Source organism: Anolis sagrei, chromosome 1 (assembly GCF_037176765.1).
Source record: "Anolis sagrei isolate rAnoSag1 chromosome 1, rAnoSag1.mat, whole genome shotgun sequence".
NCBI lineage: Eukaryota > Metazoa > Chordata > Lepidosauria > Squamata > Dactyloidae > Anolis > Anolis sagrei.
The window spans coordinates 6,061,438-6,082,247 of NC_090021.1; the positions used below are offsets into that span (position 1 = coordinate 6,061,438).

General features: G+C 45.1%; 1 protein-coding gene across 1 annotated transcript in view; it reads left to right on the forward strand.

The window, feature by feature from the left end:
• LOC132778849 (L-gulonolactone oxidase-like) overlaps positions 1–17,695 on the forward strand; it is a 55,257-nt gene extending 37,562 nt beyond the window's left edge. The window contains exons 7-12 of the mRNA XM_067463213.1: positions 5,268–5,375; positions 7,445–7,521; positions 9,250–9,399; positions 9,617–9,781; positions 10,094–10,184; positions 17,374–17,695. Coding sequence (XP_067319314.1) covers positions 5,268–5,375; positions 7,445–7,521; positions 9,250–9,399; positions 9,617–9,781; positions 10,094–10,184; positions 17,374–17,502 — 720 coding nt within the window. The 3' untranslated portion in view covers positions 17,503–17,695. The remainder of the gene's footprint in view (positions 1–5,267; positions 5,376–7,444; positions 7,522–9,249; positions 9,400–9,616; positions 9,782–10,093; positions 10,185–17,373) is intronic.
• Positions 17,696–20,810: the final 3,115 nt, after the last annotated feature.

The window sequence follows — 20,810 nt, forward strand, 5'->3', positions numbered from 1 at the left end:
GTGAATTTAATAAATAGTGTGTAGATAAGGTCAGATGCTGGCAGCTGGACTCTGCTGATAGATGGGCCGAAGCATGTTTTTGCTGTAAAAAGACTCTACTGTATTTTGTTTGCTTCTGGGCATTTGCTATCTAACTTGCAGCAGTTCAAGGAGGTCATGATTTGGAAACTTCTTGGCCAGCAACACATGACAAGAATTGAGTGTTGAGTTTGCTCTGATCATCTGAAGACATCACCGGTGATGTCAACATTGTGCATCTGATTATGGAGATGTAGCCAGGTGCTCCTCCCAATCTTGACTTTCAAAGTACATAGAATCACAGGGTTGGAAGGGACTCCAAGGGCCATCTGGTCCAACCCCTTTTTGCTATGCAAGGAAACATAATCCAAGCCCTCCCAAGAGATGGCCATCCAGCTCTTCTAAAAATCTTTAGAGAAAGAAACTCCATCAAGTAGCATCCACCCCAGACAGTGATGGATTCCACTTGATGCAGCCTAGAATCACATTAGCCTTTTTAGTTGCTGCCCCACACTGTTGACTCCTGTTTACCTTGTGGTCCATGACTCCTAGAGCCATTTCTCTTGTATTGCCTTCAGTCTAGGATTCCAGTTCTGCTCTTCTGAAATGAACTAGACTAACTTAATATTTCCAGCTCTGTGTGGATGCCATAGCTGTCTCTGAGGCTTCCTAGGCTAATATGGAGACCCTATTTATTTATCGTGTCAGGGGCAACCAGACAATTGTATTACATTTCTAACAGAACAGAACAAACAAACAGACAAAACACAAAATTTGCAAGTTTGGTAGTTGATTAAATGTCCTTTGACCAGTCTCTGGCCACTTGGAGTGCCTCGGGTGTTGCCGCAAGGAGGTCCTCCATGGTGCATGTAGCAGGGCTCAGGTTGCATTGCAGCAGGTGGTCTGTGCTTTGCTCTTCTCCGCATTCGCATGTCGTGGATTCCACTTTGTAGCCCCATTTCTGAAGGTTGGCTCTGCATCTCGTGGTGCCAGAGCGCAGTCTGTTCAGCGCCATCCAAGTCGCCCAGTCTTCTGTGTGCCCAGGAGGGAGCCTCTCATCTGGTATCAGCCATGGGTTGAGGTTCTGGGTTTGAGCCTGCCACTTTTGGACTCTCGCTTGCTGAGGTGTTCCAGCGAGTGTCTCTGTGGATCTTAGAAAACTGTTTCTTGATTTAAGTCGTTGACATGTTGGCTGATACCCAAACAGGGGATGAGCTGGAGATGTCACTGTCTTGGTCCTTTCACTATTGGCTGCTACTTCCCGGCGGATGTCAGGCGGTGCAATACCGGCTAAGCAGTGTAATTTCTCCAGTGGTGTAGGGCGCAGACACCCCGTGATAATGCGGCATGTCTCATTAAGAGCCACATCCACTGTTTTAGCATGGTGAGATGTGTTCCACACTGGGCATGCATACTCAGCAGCAGAGTATCACAGCACAAGGGCAGATGTCTTCACTGTATCTGGTTGTGATCCCCAGGTTGTGCCAGTCAGCTTTCGTATGATATTGTTTCTAGCGCCCACTTTTTGCTTGATGTTCAGGCAGTGCTTCTTGTAAGTCAGAGCATGGTCCAGAGTGACTCCCAGATATTGGGCTGTGCTGCAATGCTCCAGTGGGGTTCCTTCCCAGGTAATCCTCAGAGACCCTGATCTCACTTTACGTGTGTGCGTGTGTGAGAGAGAGAAAGAGAAAGAGAGAGAGCTCCCATCTGAAACCTAACCAAACCCAGTATAGCTTCTGCGATCAATAAAAATGCACGCACTCTGGCAATTTCAGATTCTTCTTGTGTTATTCTGGGGTTTGTTTCCAAACCGCAAAAAGATATTCCTGCTCTGTCTTCAAGTCTGACAAGGAGTGAAAGAAGAAGAGAAATCTTCTGAGCTCATTAGGAGATAAAGCAGCCTACCTGGCGCGTGGGAGAAGGAACAGAAGGGAAGATTTCCTTTTAATCATCCTTATTACCGGACCTTTCCTTGGCAGCCAACATTTGTCGTACTAATAGTCCTCAGTGACACAAAGCATTCAATAAGGATTCCTTTGTTCTCCCACTCTGTTTTTATCCATCTCAAAGTGACCTCCCTTGCCTCCATGAGCTTACTTCTTCCTCCTAAAAATTAGAAACTATTTTGTTGTTCATTCGTTCAGTCGTCTCCGACTCTTCGTGACCTCATGGACCAGTCCACGCCAGAGCTCCCTGTCGGCCGTCACCACCCCCAGCTCCTTCAAGGTCAGTCCAGTCGCTTCAAGGATGCCATCCATCCATCTTGCCCTTGGTCGGCCCCTCTTCCTTTTGCCCCAGCATAATTGTCTTCTCTAGGCTTTCCTGTCTCCTCATGATGTGGCCAAAGTACTTCAACTTTGTCTCCAGTATCTTTCCCTCCAGTGAGCAGCCGGGCTTTATTTCCTGGAGGATGGACTGGTTGGATCTTCTCGCAGTCCAAGGCACTCTCAGCACTTTCCTCCAACACCACAGCTCAAAAGCATCGATCTTCCTTCACTCAGCCTTCCCTAAGGTCCAGCTCTCACATCCGTAGGTTACTACAGGAAATACCATGGCTTTGACTAGGCAATGGATCTTTGTTGCCAGTCTATTTAGCAGGGCCCAAAATGTTGCATCTGTATTGATACTGGGTTCATTAGTCTTCTCTAAAGCAAATCAGAAAGGTAGTTGTGTTAAGGGGGGAAAGGCAATGGAGGTATTCCAGACTCATTGGGCATCAATGAGTGTAACACAATTTTTGTTCCTGGGTTATAAATGTCATTTCTTAATTGATTCTATCATAAAAACATAGGAAAAGTTTATTAAACTGCAAAAACGTTGTTGTGGAGGGACATCCTATAGCACATTTTGCTATAGCTTATCAATGAATGTCTCATTGAGTCTCAACCAATTCAACATACTTAGAATCATAGAATCATAAAATCAAAGAGTTGGAAGAGACCTCATGGGCCATCCAGTCCAACCCCCTGCCAAGAAGCAGGAATATTGCATTCAAATCACCCCTGACAGATGGCCATCCAGCCTCTGCTTAAAAGCTTCCAAAGAAGGAGCCCCCACCACACTCCGGGGCAGAGAGCTACTTTGTGGCAGCCATTAAAACAAAGTTTCTGGAGCAGAACAACTACTTTCAAAGTAAGGACTACACAATTAAACAGGAAATGACACTTTCAAACCAGGAACAGAAAATGTTTCAATATTTGTTACATAGTGCTACTCTCCAATGGGGGGACAAATGCGTGGCTTGAGAGCAGTGCGTGTGAAAAAGATCTTGGAGTCCTCGTTTACAACAAGTTAAACATGAGCCAACAATGTGATGTGGCGGCAAAAAAAGCCAATGGGATTTTGGCCTGCATCAAGAGGAGTGTAGTGTCTAGATCTAGGGAAGTCATGCTACCCCTCTATTCCGCTTTGGTTAGACCACACCTGGAATATTGTGTCCAATTCTGGGCACCACAATTGAAGAGAGATATTGACAAGCTGGAATGTGTCCAGAGGAGGGCGACTAAAATGATCAAGGGTCTGGAGAACAAGGCCTATGAGGAGCGGCTTAAGGAGCTGGGCATATTTAGCCTGAAGAAGAGAAGGATAAGAGGAGACGTGATAGACACCTCGCAGGGATGGGACTTGGAGGTACTGCTTTGCATGGCTCTGGTCCTTCCTGGAGGGACGGTCCCAGACGAAGCCACAGGGAGGAGGGAGCAAGCTTGTTTTCTGCTTCCCTGGAGACTAGGACGCGGAACAATGGCTTCAAACTACAAGAGAGGAGATTCCATCTGAACATAATATAATAATAATAATAATAATAATAATAATAATAATAACAACAACATGGGGAAGAACTTCCTGACTGTGAGAGCCGTTCAGCAGTGGAACTCTCTGCCCCAGAGTATGGTGGAGGCTCCTTCTTTGGAAGCTTTTAAACAGAGGCTGGATGGCCATCTGTCAGGGGTGATTTGAATGCAATATTCCTGCTTCTTGGCAGAATGGGGTTGGACTGGATGGCCATGAGGTCTCTTCCAACTCTTTGATTCTATGATTCTATGATTCCTCCATACAAGATGCCTCTTTGTACTCTAAGGGTTCCTGGTAGACACCAATTATCTAGCTCCGGCACAGTCTAGCTTTAAGCCGGGACATGGGACTGAAACAGTCTTGGTCGCCTTAGTAGATGATCTACACCGAGAACTAGCCAGGGGGAGTGTGTCGCTGTTGGTTCTGCTGGACCTCTCAGCGGCCTTCAATACCGTTGACCTCAGTATGCTTCTGAGACGCCTCGCAGGGATGGGACTTGGAGGTACTGCTTTGCAGTGGCTCTGGTCCTTCCTGGAGGGACAGTCCCAGAAGGTGCTATTGGGTGACACCTGTTTGAGTCCACAACCTTTGTCGTGTGGAGTCCCTCAGGGCTCAGTATTGTCCCCGATGTTGTTTAACATCTACATGAAGCTGCTGGGAGAGATCATCTGGAGTTTCGGAGTACGGTGTTATTTGTACGCAGATGACGTCCAAATCTGTCACTCCTTCCCACCTGTCACTAAGGAGGCTGTCCAGACCTTGAATCAGTGCTTGGCAGCTCTGTTGCACTGGATGAGGGCTAACACATTGAAATTGAATCCAGACAAGACAGAGGTCCTCCTGGTCAGTCGAAAGGCCAAACAGGATATAGGGTTACAGACTGTGTTGGATGGGGTTACACGCCCCCTGAATAATAACACTTTATTTATATTCCGCCCTTTTCACCCTGAAGGGGACTCAGGGAGGATCACAAGTACACATACATGGCAAACATTCAATCCCTTTTGTAGACAGTAAACAGACAGAACAAAAGGAGATGTTTCAGTGCCATGGACGGTTGGGCTCGAGTCCACAGGGGGTGCTGTCACTCCATCCTCTATGACGAAGAGCCATCAGGACGTCCTCATTCCAGCATTTTCTGATCTTCTTTTTCTTTACGGCATTGTAAAACACCTCCCCCACTTTAGCGGTACCTAATTTCTCTAATTACCGCCTCCACTAGTTATTTGTTTAAATCAGATTGCTTACTTTATTGTATATGTGTGTATTGGTTTGCAATTTTACCTTAACTCTTTACTACATTAACATTCTCCGATTCCAATCCCCTGAACTGCAGGTCTTCTCAACACACATCCAGCCAACTTTTCTCCAGGAACAGAAATATGAAAAACCAATATATAACTATGAAAATTCTCTCTCTCTCTCCCTCTCTCTCTCTTGGCTATTGTCTTTCCCAGGTCCTGGACAATTTGGAGACCCACCTGAAGAAGTCGGAATATTTCCGCTTCCTTTGGTTCCCTCACAGCGAGAATGTCAGCGTCATCTACCAAGATCATACCAACAAGGTGAATCCACTACTTCGCAGCCAAGGAAAAGAAGTCTGTTGGCAGAGCCAGAGGGAGGGAAGCCATAACCCCACGTCAATTGAAATAACTGCTCGATTTATTAATTTGACAAGTCGAGAACTGAGACTTGTGGGTTGGCTTCCACAAGGGCTGCCACTGATTCACTTTGGGTTGTGCAGAATGTGGGGCATTTGGAGGCAGAAGGCTGATGTTTTTGTTCTTGTTATTGGGCACAACCACACTGGATGAATGCTGTGGATCAATGCAATGCAAACTTGGGAGTTGTAGCTTTGCAAGTTCTTGATCCTTTTCTGTGCAAGTGTGCATAGGATGCACATTGAATGCATGCTGTGGAAACTTAGGAGTTGTCGTTTTGCCAGTCTCAATCCTTTTCTGTGCAAAGGTGTTCAGAATGCACATTGAATGCATGCTGTGACTCAATGCTGTGGAAACTTGGGAGTTGTAGCTTTGCAAGGTCTTGATCCTTTTCTGTGCAAGGGTGTATAGAATGCACATTGAATGCATGCTGTGGCTCAATGCTGTGAAAACTTAGGAGTTGTAGTTTTGCAAGGTCTTTATCCTTTTCTGTGCAAGGGTGCATAGGATGCACATTGAATGCATGCTGTGGCTCAATGCTGTGGAAACTTAGGAGTTGTCGTTTTGCAAGGTCTTTATCCTTTTCTGTGCAAGGGTACATAGGATGCACATTGAATGCATGATGTGGCTCAATGCTGTGGAAACTTAGGAGTTGTCGTTTTGCAAGGTCTCAATCCTTTTCTGTGCAAAGGTGTTCTGAATGCATATTGAATGCATGCTGTGGCTGAATGCTATGGAAACTTGGGAGTTGTTGTTTTGCAAGTCTTGATTCTTTTCAGTGCAAGGGTGCACAGAATGCATGCTGAATGCACATTGAATGCATGCTGTGGCTCAGTGCTATGAAAACTTGGGAGTTGCAGTTCTACAAGTTCTTGAACATTTTATGTGCAAGGATGAACAAAATGCATGCTAAATGCACATTGAATGCATGCTGTGGCTCAGTGCAATGTAAACATGGGAGTTGTAGTTTTGCAAGGTCTTGACCCTTTTCTATGCAAGGGTGCTGGTATTGTTGCCTGCCCCAAACTACAAAGAAAGATGGGTAATAAATAAAGTGTTGTTGTTTTTGTTGTTGTTGCTGCTGTTATTGACAAATTCCAATCCTGAAGCATTGAGAAAATAAAATTGCGCCATCGCGCCTGGGGGCTATTATTCTTAATGAAGGAGGGATGGACGTGGCATCTTTCCCCCAGGGGATTGCTTCTTGCCCTCCTATAGGAAACTGGATCTTTCAAGAACCCAAAACGCTGTAAATAACTCAAAATAAGTTTTATTTATCACAAAGTCATTTCTTTAAAGCAATGAGTTGGAAAACTTCAGAGGGGTGAAGGAAAACATACGTTACAGTCTCAATTAGTCCTGGGTCCAAGGGGTTTGAAGCTGAGAAGCCTCACCAAGTTTCCTCTTTCCTCAATGGCTGTGAATGCCGGAGCAAACCACAACCCCAGTTCAGATGGCCTATGTTTTGAAGACTCAGGATCTTCCTCTGGTGCCAAAAGAACCGGCTTGAAGGCGCTTGGGATCTCCTCAATGTTATCCAGGACGATCTGGACATAAAGCATGAGTCCCAGGGATAAAAAACCTCAGAACTGGTGCTAAGAGGTAACTTAAATCAAGGTCCTTTAGAATCAAGTCTTTTACTCATGTCCATGTGGTATGAACTCTGATGGCAGAATGAAAAGAAAAAAGGAAGCTCTCCCCTCCTGCAGGAAAAGGTGGAGCCAAACAGTACTGATTGACAGCTACAAGCAACCAATCCATACAACTATACATAAGCAGGGTAAAAAGGGGCAGGATTAAGCATGAAACAACAGTTTAAATATTACAACTAACAGTTCTATACATAGGTGGCACCACTCGCACCGTCACAATCAGAGGAGAGGTGCTCCATTGAGCCTGGAGGACCCCCCCCCCCCCAAATCTGCTCAGAGATGGATGATTAATATCTGACCTGCGTCTCTTGCTCTTTCCAGCCGCCCTGCTCTTCTGCAAACTGGTTTTGGGACTACGCCATGGGGTATTACCTGTTGGAGTTCCTTCTGTGGATCAGGTGAGTTTGTGTGCGGATTTGCAACACAGCATCAGGAAGGAGAGAGGTGGGGATGTTGTGGCTGATAGGAGAGATAATACCAAGAACTCCAATAAGTGGCACAGTGCGATGGCAGCGTTAAAACAATTGAAACTTAAGATTGAAAGCTATAGTATTATTTTGGGAACAGAAGGTAAACAATGCATATCCCTCCAGGTCTTACAGGACTGCAAAATCCATTGTGCATAAGCGTTGACTATTCTTGCTAAGGCTGATGCGTGTTGCAACCCAACAATTTCTGAAGAGCTGCAGAATTTTCCTACTCGTACTTTCAATCAACCACATTTAATAAACATATTTACTTCCAATATAATCCAAGATCAAAATAGATGCCTGGTCTTGTGCTGCTATCTAGTGGACACTAAGTGAATAGAACCACTGGGGGTTGTGTTGTTTTGTTTGTGTAAAAGGCATGCAACAAACAAAAAAGGGTCTGCTACTAGTTTGTGTCAGATTGTACTTACTTACTTAGGCGATCCCTCGTTGGACGAGTAAGATGGTCCTCCATTATGGGTTTCCTTGTGGGTCCGTATGTGGCTGTGGAGCCCTATTCTTGACCCGCATCTTCTCCCACACTGAAGGCATTGGCTTCCAGGTGGAAGGCGGTCTCGGTCGGGGTTGGCTTGACGTGCCTTCCTCCTGGCGCGTTTCTCTCTTTCACCTTCCACTCGTGCCTCCTCGAATTCTGCAGCACTGCTGGTCACAGCTGACCTCCAGCTGGAGCGGTCAAAGGCCAGGGCTTCCCAGTTCTCTGTATCTATGCCAGAGTTTTTAAGGTTGGCTTTGCGCCCATCTTTAAATCTCTTTTCCTGTCCACCAACATTCCGTTTTCCGTTCTTAAGTTCAGAGTAGAGCAACTGCTTTGGGAGACGGTGGTCAGGCATCCGGACAACGTGGTCGGCCCAGCGGAGTTGATGGCAGAGGACCATCCCTTCAGTGCTGGTGGTCTTTGCTTCTTCCAGCACACTGACGTTTGTCCGCTTGTCTTCCCAAGAGATTTGCAGGATTTTCCGGAGGCAGCGCTGATGGAATCATTCCAGTTGTTGCATGTGACGTCTGTAGACAGTCCACGTCTCACAGGCATATAGCAGGGTTGGGAGGACAATAGCTTTATAGACAAGCACCTTGGTGTCCCTACGGATGTCCCGGTCCTCAAACACTCTCTGCTTCATTCAGGGAAAATGCTGCACTTGCAGAGCTCAGGCAGTGTTGTATTTTGGCGTCGATGTTGACTTTGGTGGAGAGGTGGCTGCCAAGGTAGCAGAAATGGTCAACATTTTCTAATGTTACACCATTAAGCTGTATCTCTGGCATTGGAGAGGGGATGGCTGGTGACTGCTGGAACAGCACTTTGGTTTTCTTAATGTTCAATGATAGGCCAAGCTTCGTGTATGCTTCTGCGAAGGTGTTTAGAGTGGCTTGTAGATCTTCTGATCCAAAATCCAGAATCTTTTAGCTTTTTGTAATGTCACTGGATTGCTATGGCTGAACAGGTATTGAAACCCTCGTCTCAGAAAGTCCTGTTCCAAGCTCAAACCATTGCACCATGCTGGCTTCATCCGTTTGCCTTAGCAATTTGCAAAAAGGGCTTCTGAAATCCAGAAAACACAAAGCAATCCTGTTTGCTGGCATTTTTTTTCCAGGATCTCTGTTTCCCAGCTCACTCTGTTTTCCCCCTTCTTCCTTTAGCACATTCCTGCCATGCCTGGTCGCTTGGCTCAACCGCTTCTTCTTCTGGCTCCTCTTCACTGGCAAAGTGGAGAACGTCAACCAGAGCTACAAGATCTTCAACTACGAATGCCGTTTCAAGCAGCATGTCCAAGACTGGGCTATTCCCATGTAAGACACCAAGAGCAGAGCAGAGTGTAAGGCAGGCATGGGCCAACTTTGACCCTCCTCCAGGTGGTTTGGACTCCAACTCCCACAATACCGGCTGTTAGGAATTGTGGGAGTTGGAGTCCAAACCACCTGGAGGAGGGCCAAAGTTGGCCCATGCCTGGTCCAGATACACTCCACCATTGTCTCTTCATGTCTCGAACGGCTACATCTTTTGCAGTGAGAAAACAAAGGAGGCCCTCCTGGAGCTGAAGGGGGTCCTGGAAAGCAACCCCAAAATCGTGGCCCATTACCCAGTGGAAGTGCGCTTCACGCGGGGGGACAACATCCTGCTGAGCCCTTGCTTCCAGAGGGACAGCTGCTACGTGAACATCATCATGTACAGGTATGGATCAGGTGGCCCAGTGGGAGGCATTAATACAGTCCTAGAGTTGGAAGGGACCCCCAAAGGCCATCCAAGTCCACCCTCTTCTGCAATGCAGGAGCGGGCAAGCCAAGACCTTCTGCCTGATGGGAATCCAGTTCAATTCGGTTGACGTCTAGCAGCATCTAACACTATCAGCAAGTTCTTAATGGTTATGTGGAACTTTGTTTCCTCTTCTTGTCTTTCAAATGACTCTTACATGCTCCCAACGGTGTCTTGCAAGGGACGGAAGTTAGTCACCCATCCCAATGCATCTTCTTTGTCTTCCTTTAGGCCCTATGGGAAAGATGTGCCTCGCCTCGACTACTGGCTGGCCTATGAGGGCATCATGAAGAAGGTTGGAGGCAGGCCACACTGGGCAAAGGTTGGTTCTTTTTTAATAAAACCAAAACAATGTATTTTATTATAGACTAGCTGTCCCCTGCCACGCGTTGCTGTGGCCCAGTCTGGTGATCTGGAAAATAAAGTAATGAGAAAGTGTTGGTTTCTAATATATGTCATTTCTTTTGCTTGTGAGTAAACAGTATTTCTTGTTGTTTCTTTGTCAGTGTTGATGTGGAGAGTGTCTGGTTTGCCTACTCTGGAATATGCAACATATCATAGTCCTTCTTTAAGGGTCTCTTTCAAATCTATGATACTATATCTGTGTGTGTGAGAGAGAATCATACCTATCTATCTATATTTATGACTGGATGGCTCTTTGTCAGGATTACATTTTCTTGCCCTGGTGAAGAGAGTTGGACTGGATGGTCTTAAGTATTTTCTGTTGGTCAAGGGGGTTCTGTGTGGGAAGTTTGCCCCATTTCTGTCATTTGTGGGTTTCAGAATGCTCTTTAATTGTAGTGAACTATAAATCCCAGTAACTACAAATCCCAAATGTCAAGGTCTATTTCCTCCAAACTCCATCTGTGTTCATATTTAGGCATATGGAATTTTTGTGTCAAGTTTGGTCCAGATCTATCATTGTTTGAGTCCACGGTGCTCTCTGGATGTAGGTGAACTACAACTCCCAAACTCAAGGTCAATGCCCACCAAACCCTTCCAGTGTGTTCTGTTGGTCATGGAAGTCCTGTATGCCATGTTTGGTTTAATTCCATCATTGGTGGAGTTCAGAATGCTCTTTGATTGTAGGTGAACTATAAATCCCAGTAAGTACAAATCCCAAATGTCAAGGTCTATTTTCCCCAAACGCCATCTGTGTTCATATTTGGGCATATGGAGTATTGGTTCCAAGTTTGGTCTAGATTCATCACTTTTTGAGTCCACAGTGCTCTCTGGGTGTAGATGAACTATAACTCCAAAACTCAAGGTCAGTACCCACCAAACCCTTCCAGTATTTTCTGTTGGTCATGGTTCTGTGTGCCAAGTCTGGTTCAACTCCATTGTTGGTGGAGTTCAGAATGCTCTTTGATTGTAGGTGAACTATAAATCCCAGCAACTACAACTCCCAAATGACAAAATCAATTTTTTGAGTGATGGTCACCCGTTGGCCTGGTAGGCGTCTTGTGTCCAAATTTGGTGTCAATTCATCCTGTGGTTTTTGAGTTCTGTTAATCCCACAAACGAACATTACATTTTATTTATATAGACTAGATTGGGGACCCAGCGGTGCCCAGGTTATTTGAGAAAGGCATTGTTTCTCTGTGCTCCAACTCCAATATGCTGATGACAACATCATCTGTGCGCATTCAGAAGAAGACCTACAAAAAAGCAAAAGCATATGAGAAGCTCGGCCTGTCATTGAACATCAAGAAAACCAAAGTGCTCTTCCAGCAATCACCAGCCAATCCATCGGCAATTCCAGAAATACAGCTTAATGGTGTAACATTAGAAAATGTGGACCATTTCTACTATCTTGGCACCCACGTCTCCACTAGCCAGGGGCCCAAAAATTGTTCCATTCATTTCATTTTTGTTTCCATTTTGTAACATCCATTCAGATGGCACGAAACAGAAAGCTCCCCCCCCAAAAAAACCCCCCAAAAAACAAAAATGTAATTAGGTTCTAGAACATGGCCATATAGCCCGAAAAAACCCACAAGAACCTAGTGATTCCAGCCATGAAAGCCTTCGACAATACATTGAACATCTCTACGGGGAGAAACTGTTCCAAGACACTCTAGAACATGGCCATATAGCCCGAAAAAAACCCACAAGAACCTAGTGATTCCAGCCATGAAAGCCTTCGACAATACATTGAACATCTCTACGGGGAGAAACTGTTCCAAGACACTCTAGAACATGGCCATATAGCCCGAAAAAACCCACAAGAACCTAGTGATTCCAGCCATGAAAGCCTTCGACAATACATTGAACATCTCTACGGGGAGAAACTGTTCCAAGACACTCTAGAACATGGCCATATAGCCCGAAAAAACCCACAAGAACCTAGTGATTCCAGCCATGAAAGCCTTCGACAATACATTGAACATCTCTATAGGGAGAAACTGTTCCAAGACACTCTAGAACATGGCCATATAGCACGAAAAACCCCACAAGAACCTAGTGATTCCAGCCATGAAAGCCTTCGACAATACATTGAACATCTCTACGGGGAGAAACTGTTCCAAGACACTCTAGAACATGGCCATATAGCCCGAAAAAACCCACAAGAACCTAATGATTCCAGCCATGAAAGCCTTCGACAATACATTGAACATCTCTATAGGGAGAAACTGTTCCAAGACACTCTAGAACATGGCCATATAGCACGAAAAACCCCACAAGAACCTAGTGATTCCAGCCATGAAAGCCTTCGACAATACATTGAACATGTCTACGGGGAGAAACTATTCCAGGACACTCTAGAACATGGCCATATAGCCCGAAAAAAAACCACAAGAACCTAGTGATTCCAGCCATGAAAGCCTTTGACAATACATTGAACATCTCTACGGGGAGAAACTGTTCCAAGACACTCTAGAACATGGCCCTATAGCCCGAAAAAACCCACAAGAACCTAGTGATTCCAGCCATGAAAGCCTTCGACAATACATTGAACATGTCTACGGGGAGAAACTATTCCAGGACACTCTAGAACATGGCCATATAGCCCGAAAAAAAACCACAAGAACCTAGTGATTCCAGCCATGAAAGCCTTTGACAATACATTGAACATCTCTACGGGGAGAAACTGTTCCAAGACACTCTAGAACATGGCCATATAGCCCGAAAAAACCCACAAGAACCTAGTGATTCCAGCCATGAAAGCCTTCGACAATACATTGAACATCTCTACGGGGAGAAACTGTTCCAGGACACTCTAGAACATGGCCCTATAGCCCGAAAAAAACCCACAAGAACCTAGTGATTCCAGCCATGAAAGCCTTCGACAATACATTGAACATCTCTACGGGGAGAAACTGTTCCAGGACACTCTAGAACATGGCCATATAGCCCAAAAAAAACCCACAAGAACCTAGTGATTCCAGCCATGAAAGCCTTCGACAATACATTGAACATCTCTACGGGGAGAAACTGTTCCAAGACACTCTAGAACATGGCCATATAGTCCGAAAAAACCCACAAGAACCTAGTGATTCCAGCTATGAAAGCCTTCGACAATACATTGAACATCTCTACAGGGAGAAACTGTTCCAAGACACTCTAGAACATGGCCATTTAGCCCGAAAAAACCCACAAGAACCTAGTGATTCCAGCCATGAAAGCCTTCGACAATACATTGAACATCTCTACGGGGAGAAACTGTTCCAAGACACTCTAGAACATGGCCCTATAGCCCGAAAAAACCCACAAGAACCTAGTGATTCCAGCCATGAAAGCCTTCGACAATACATTGAACATCTCTACGGGGAGAAACTGTTCCAAGACACTCTAGAACATGGCCATATAGCCCGAAAAAACCCACAAGAACCTAGTGATTCCAGCCATGAAAGCCTTCGACAATACATTGAACATCTCTACGGGGGGAAACTGTTCCAAGACACTCTAGAACATGGCCATATAGTCCGAAAAAACCCACAAGAACCTAGTGATTCCAGCTATGAAAGCCTTCGACAATACATTGAACATCTCTACAGGGAGAAACTGTTCCAAGACACTCTAGAACATGGCCATTTAGCCCGAAAAAACCCACAAGAACCTAGTGATTCCAGCCATGAAAGCCTTCGACAATACATTGAACATCTCTACGGGGAGAAACTGTTCCAAGACACTCTAGAACATGGCCATATAGCCCGAAAAAACCCACAAGAACCTAGTGATTCCAGCCATGAAAGCCTTCGACAATACATTGAACATCTCTACGGGGAGAAACTGTTCCAAGACACTCTAGAACATGGCCCTATAGCCCGAAAAAACCCACAAGAACCTAGTGATTCCAGCCATGAAAGCCTTCGACAATACATTGAACATCTCTACGGGGGGAAACTGTTCCAAGACACTCTAGAACATGGCCATATAGTCCGAAAAAACCCACAAGAACCTAGTGATTCCAGCTATGAAAGCCTTCGACAATACATTGAACATCTCTACAGGGAGAAACTGTTCCAAGACACTCTAGAACATGGCCATTTAGCCCGAAAAAACCCACAAGAACCTAGTGATTCCAGCCATGAAAGCCTTCGACAATACATTGAACATCTCTACGGGGAGAAACTGTTCCAAGACACTCTAGAACATGGCCATATAGCCCGAAAAAACCCACAAGAACCTAGTGATTCCAGCCATGAAAGCCTTCGACAATACATTGAACATCTCTACGGGGAGAAACTGTTCCAAGACACTCTAGAACATGGCCATATAGCCCGAAAAAACCCACAAGAACCTAGTGATTCCAGCCATGAAAGCCTTCGACAATAAAAATGTAATTGATACAACAGGCAGGCAGGCAGATGGAGAGGAAGAGAGGTGGAGGAAGAAAGGGAAAGAGAAAGAGAAAGAGAGGAAGGAAGAAAATCTGAATGACATATTCAAGGCATGGATCCAAAAATTAAAAGATCATTTTTTCCAGAATTTACATTTGACTTTAGAGGACCGATAGCATCAAGCTGTCATTTTCCCCCTTCTATATGCTATTCAACCCTTTTAGAGTGAGCTGTCACTTTCTTCCCAATAGGACAAAGTTCCACCATCTGCTTCACCAACTTTCCAAAGATAGATGAGAAACCTTCTTCCAATGTATAGTCATTCTCAACATGTTTCTGCATGCGTAAAACTAATTAATTTTTTAGCACAACACCTGGGAACCTTCATTGATAAGCAACGAGAGGAACGCAAGAAATTGTGATACTTGCACCATTTGCCCATTAATTAAGATCGTTCAGGGCAGCTACGTTTGCCCTGCAGCTGTGTGAGATCTTCCTCCCTCTCTTTCACACATACGCACTCCAGTGACACATACAAGAGTAACCCTTTCTTATCTCTAAAAGGAATCCTATGGAACTTCTGCTATTGCAAATCAGCGTGGTGTCGTGATTTGGACGGGGAGTCTGGAAATCAGAGTTCAAATCCAAGTTGTCTCTGACTTATGCCAACTCTAAAGCAAACCTATTACCAGCTTTTCTGGAGATCAGAGAGTTTGACTTGTCCGATATCACCCAGTGGCTTTCCGTGGCCAAGCGGGAAACCAAACCCTTGCCTCCAGTGCCAGAGCACTATACACATTTTTGTTCCTGCGTTATAAATGTCATTTTCCTAATTAGTTCTATCCTAAAAACATGGGAAAAGGTTATTAAAATGCAAAAACTTTGTTCTTGGGGGACATCTTGCAGCACACCTTGCTCTAGTTTTTCAATGAATATCTCATTGAGTCTCAACCAATTCAATATTTTTTTGTGGCAGCCACAAAAATGAAGTTTCTGGAGTAGATCAACTACTTTCAAAGTAAATAACACACAATTAAACAAGAAATAACACTTTCAAACCAGGAACAGAACATTTTTCAAATTTTGTTTCATATTAAAAAACAGACAAACAAACAAAACACGAATTTTGCAGACTTGGTATTCTATTAAATGTCCTATGACCAGTATCTGGCCACTTGGGGTGCCTCTGGTGTTGCTGCAAGAAGGTCCTCCATTGCGCATGTGGAAAGGCTCAGGTTGCATTGCAGCAGGTGGTCCGTGGTTTGCTCTTCTCCACACTCGCATGTCGTGGATTCCACTTTGTGTCCCTATTTCTTGAGGTTGGCTCTGCATCTCGTGGTGCTAGAGCGTGGTCTGTTCAGCGCCTTCCAAGTTACCCAGTCTTCTGTGTGCCCAGGGGGGAGTCTCTCATTTGGTATCAGCCATTGGTTGAGGTTCTGCCACTTTTGAGGTGCTCCAGCGAGTGTCACTCTATATCTTAGAAAACTATTTCTTTATTTAAGTAGTTGCCATGCTGGCTTATGCCCAAACAGAGGATGGGCCAGAGATGTCACTGCCTTGGTCCTTTCACTATTGGTTGCTACGTCCCGGCAGATGTCAGGTGGTGCAATACCGGCTAAACAGTGTAATTTCTCCAGTGGTGTAGGGCACAGACACCCCGTGATAATGCGGCATGTCTCATGAAGAGCCACATCCACTGTTTTAGTGTGGTGAGATGTGTTCCACACTGGGCATGCATACTCAGCGGCAGAGTAGCATAGCACAAGAGCAGAAGTCTTCACTGTATCTGGTTGTGATCCCCAGGTTCTGCCAGTCAGTTTTCATACGATATTGTTTCTAGCGCCCACTTTTTGCTTGATATTTAGGCAGTGCTTCTTGTACGTCGGAGCACAGTCCAGAGTAACTCCCAGGTATTTGGGTGTGCTGCAATGTTTCAGTGGTATTCCTTCCCAGGTAATCCTCAGAGTTCAGGATGCCTGACTGTTCTTAAGATGAAAAGCACATGTCTGTGTTTTTGATGGGTTAGGATGCGCTTTGATATGATTTAGATCAATAATTTTAGACAGAGGCTGCTGGAGAGTACGATAAAGATGTGCGGCCTTTCCAGATGTTATTCTACTGCAACTTCCGTCAGCCTCAGCCGATAGTAAGGAAGAACAGAATTTCACAGTTCCACATCCTAAGGGTCGTACATTCCTGAAACTTGGTCTATGTTTAAATTGTGAGTCCCAAGTAGATCTATTGAATCATTCAAACTATTTTGAGTCTTGTTTAAGAGGGAAATAATAATAATAAGAAGAAAGAATAATAGTAATAATAACAACAACAACAAATACAACAACAACATCACCATCATCATCATCATGTCCACTCATCATCTTACAAAAGATTTAGTAGGCTTGTTCTTGTTGGGACATAACCAAAGTCTACATTTCCACTTTCTGACCATTGACTGAGAGTGTATCAAGACCAGGCATGGGCCAACTCCTGCCCTTCAGATGTTTTGGACTTCAACTCCCACAATTCCTAACAGCCTACTGGCTCTTAGAAATTGTGAGAGTTGACATCCAGAATACCTGAACTGCCGAAGTTGCCCCGTGCCTGGTCCATATGCATCCACCATGAGTCATCTTTGGTAGGACATAATCTTTGGAGAGGTGATTTGGCACTCTGTAGTACCAGGGGGATAGAAGGTCAGAACCCTAACATTGTGATTTTTGCTGCCAGGCCCACACATGTGTCCGGAGAGACTTTGAGCAGATGTACCCCAGCTTCCAGAAGTTCTGCTCCATCCGGGAGAAGCTCGACCCCAGAGGGATGTTCTTGAATACCTATCTGGAGAAGGTCTTCTACTGAGTGACAGGAAGGAGAAAGCAACCAAGGAGTGGAGACATCTGTCACATGGAGGACTCCAATGGTTATTGAGACATCCGTTGGAGAAATGGAAACAAGTATTGGCCAGTTTACCTCCTTATTCACTTGTGTAAACCCAAATCACAGAACTGAGGTGGGTCTGAAAACCAATAAAAGGCTTTGTGAAAAACTAGAACCTGTTTATGGAGACAATCATTTGGTGCTGTGGTTCTTAGGAGTTCTAATAGGTTTATTGAGTCTGCTCTGGGTGGACAGCATGGAGGCAGGACGGGCACTCTGAGGGCTCTCGGAGTGCCATCACCTTCGCGACCGGGTAGAGCCTGATAAGGTTCTCTCTATCGGGAGGAAAAAGCTCCGATAGACAGCTAAACCCGCAGGGCACCGACCGAAGGTCCAGGAGACCCCCTCCCCTCAAGGGAGAGGGTCCACGGACCCAGCAATCTTGGTGCCCACAGGGTAAGCGGGTCGCGGAAGAGTGTGCGCCGGAGGTTTTCTTTCCCTCTGGCAGACTGCTGACCTTGTCCACTCTCAACAAAAGAAAGAAAATACTGCACAAGTGTAAGTACTACCAAAGAATCTATGCTTGAAGATCTAATTGCTTCCTGATTGACAAAAAACACAATTATGCTGTTGTTGAGCATGATAATTGTGTTAAAATCCATCAATAAATAAACTTTCCCCCTAAATGGAAATTCTCTGTAGACTGGCAACCAATGGTTTGGTGATCGGCCCTAATGCAGGGACCATTCCTTTGGATTGCTCTGCATTAAAATGTGTCAATAGATTCTTTCCATCACTTCTCCTTCCCTAGACACAAAGACATCAATGCAGGGATGTACTGAAGGTATCTGGCCACATGGAGGCACACAGCTCCCAACACACATGCTTACAATGGAATACAATGCAATGTTCAGTGTATTGTCGAAGGCTTTCATAGCCAGAATCACTGGGTTGTTGTAGGTTTTTTCGGGCTATATGGCCATGTTCTAGAGGCATTCTCTTTTGATGTTTTGCCTGCATCTATGGCAAGCATCCTCAGAGGTAGTGAAGTCTGTTGGAACTAGGAAAATTGGGTTTATATATCTGTGGAATGACCAGGGTGGGACAAAGAACCCTTGTCTGTAGGTGTGAATGTTTCAGCGGACCACCTTGATTAGCGTTTGATGGCCTGGCAGTTTTTTTTTTTTGTGTGTGTGGCTTGTTAGTGCCTGAGGGAATCTTTGGTTGAGAGATGATTAGCTGTCTCAGATTGTTTCCTCTTTGTTGTTTTGCTGTTGTAATTTTAGAGTTTTTTAATACTGGTAGCCAGATTTTGTTCATATATTAAAGGAACCACTGACCGCAGAGGGAAACTGATGAGGAAACACAACATACAAACTATCTACAGACCCACCAAGAAAATCCAACAAATGCTATGTTCAGCAAAGGACAAGAGGGATCCTCTCACCTCTGCAGGAGTCTACCGTATACCATGCAGCTGTGGACAAGTCTACAGAGGGACCTCAAATGCAGCAGCATTGCCCAAACACGCATCTAGGAACATGAAAGGCACTGCAGACTACTTCAACCAGAGAAGTCAGCCATAGCAAAGCACCTGGTGAACCAACCTGGACACAGCATATTATTGGAGAACACAGAAATGCTGGACCACTTTCACAACCACCATGTCAGGCTACACAGAGAAGCCATTGAAATACACAAGCATGTGGACAATTTCAACAGAAAGGAGGAAACCATGAAAATAAACAAAATCTGGCTACCAATATTTAAAAATTCTAAAATTACAACAGCAAAACAACAGAGAGGAAACAATCAGGGACAGCTAATCACCTCTCAACAAAAGCTTGCCACAGGCACTGCCAGGCCATCAAATGCTAATCGAGGTGGTCAGTTGAAACAGTCACACCTAGCTCCAGCAGACAAGAGTTCTTTGTCCCATCATGGTCATTCCACAGATAAATAAACCCAATTTTCCTAGTTCCAACAGACCTCACTACCTCTGAGGATGCTTGCCATAGAAGTTCTTCCTCATGATCAGGTGGAATCTCCTTTCCTGTAGTTTGAAGCAATTATTCCATTGTATCCAAGTCTCCGGTGCAGCAGAAAACAAGCGTGACAGACTTTGTATTTCTAGGTGCAAAGATTACTGCAGATGCAGACTGTAGCCAGGAAATCAGGAGACGCTTCCTTCTTGGGAGGAGAGCAATGTCCAGTCTCGATAAAATAGTGAAGAGTAGAGACATCAGACTGGCAACAAAGATCCATTGCCTAGTCAAAGCCATGGTCTTCCCTGTAGTCACCTACGGATGTGAGAGCTGGACCTTAGGGAAGGCTGAGCGAAGGAAGAGAGATGCTTTTGAGCTGTGGTGCTGGAGGAAAGTGCTGAGAGTGCCTTGGACTGCGAGAAGATCCAACCAGTCCATCCTCCAGGAAATAAAGCCCGACTGCTCATTGGAGGGAAGGATAGTAGAGACAAAGTTGAAGTCCTTTGGCCACATCATGAGGAGACAGGAAAGCCTAGAGAAGACAATTATGCTGGGGAAAGTGGAAGGCAAAAGGAAGAGGGGCCGACCAAGGGCAAGATGGATGGATGGCATCCTTGAAGTGACTGGACTGACCTTGAGGGAGCTGGGGGTGGTAACGGCCGACAGGGAGCTCTGGCGTGGGCTGGTCCATGAGGTCACGAAGAGTCGGAGACGACTGAACGAATGAACAACAACAACAACCCTCCTCCCTATGACGTCCCCTCACCTCTTGAGGCATGACCCTCCCTCATATCCCCTCTCTCTTCTGCAGGCTAAATCTGCCAAGCACTTTCAGCCTCCCCTCATAGGGCTTGTTCTCCAGACCCTTGATCCTTTGAGTCACCCTTCTCTGGACATATTACAGCTTAGAGTCAACATCTCCCTTCTACTGTGGTGCCCAGAATTGGACACAGTGTGATTCCAGGTAATGTGGTCTGAACATATTATATTATTATGGTCTGACCAAGGCAGAATAGAGCATGGGTAGCATGACTTCCCTGGATCTAGACACTAGACTCGTGTTGATGCAGGCCAGGAGCATAGTGTCTAAATCCAGGGAAGTCATGCTTCCCCTCTATTCTGCCTTGGTCAGACCATAATAATAATAATAATAATAATAATAATAATAATAATAATAATAATATAATAATAATAATAATAATAATAATCTTTATTTATACCCCACTACCATCTCCCCCAACGGGGACTCAGGGCAACTTACGTGAGGTCAAGCCCAAACAACAAATTGCAATAAAATAAAATAAA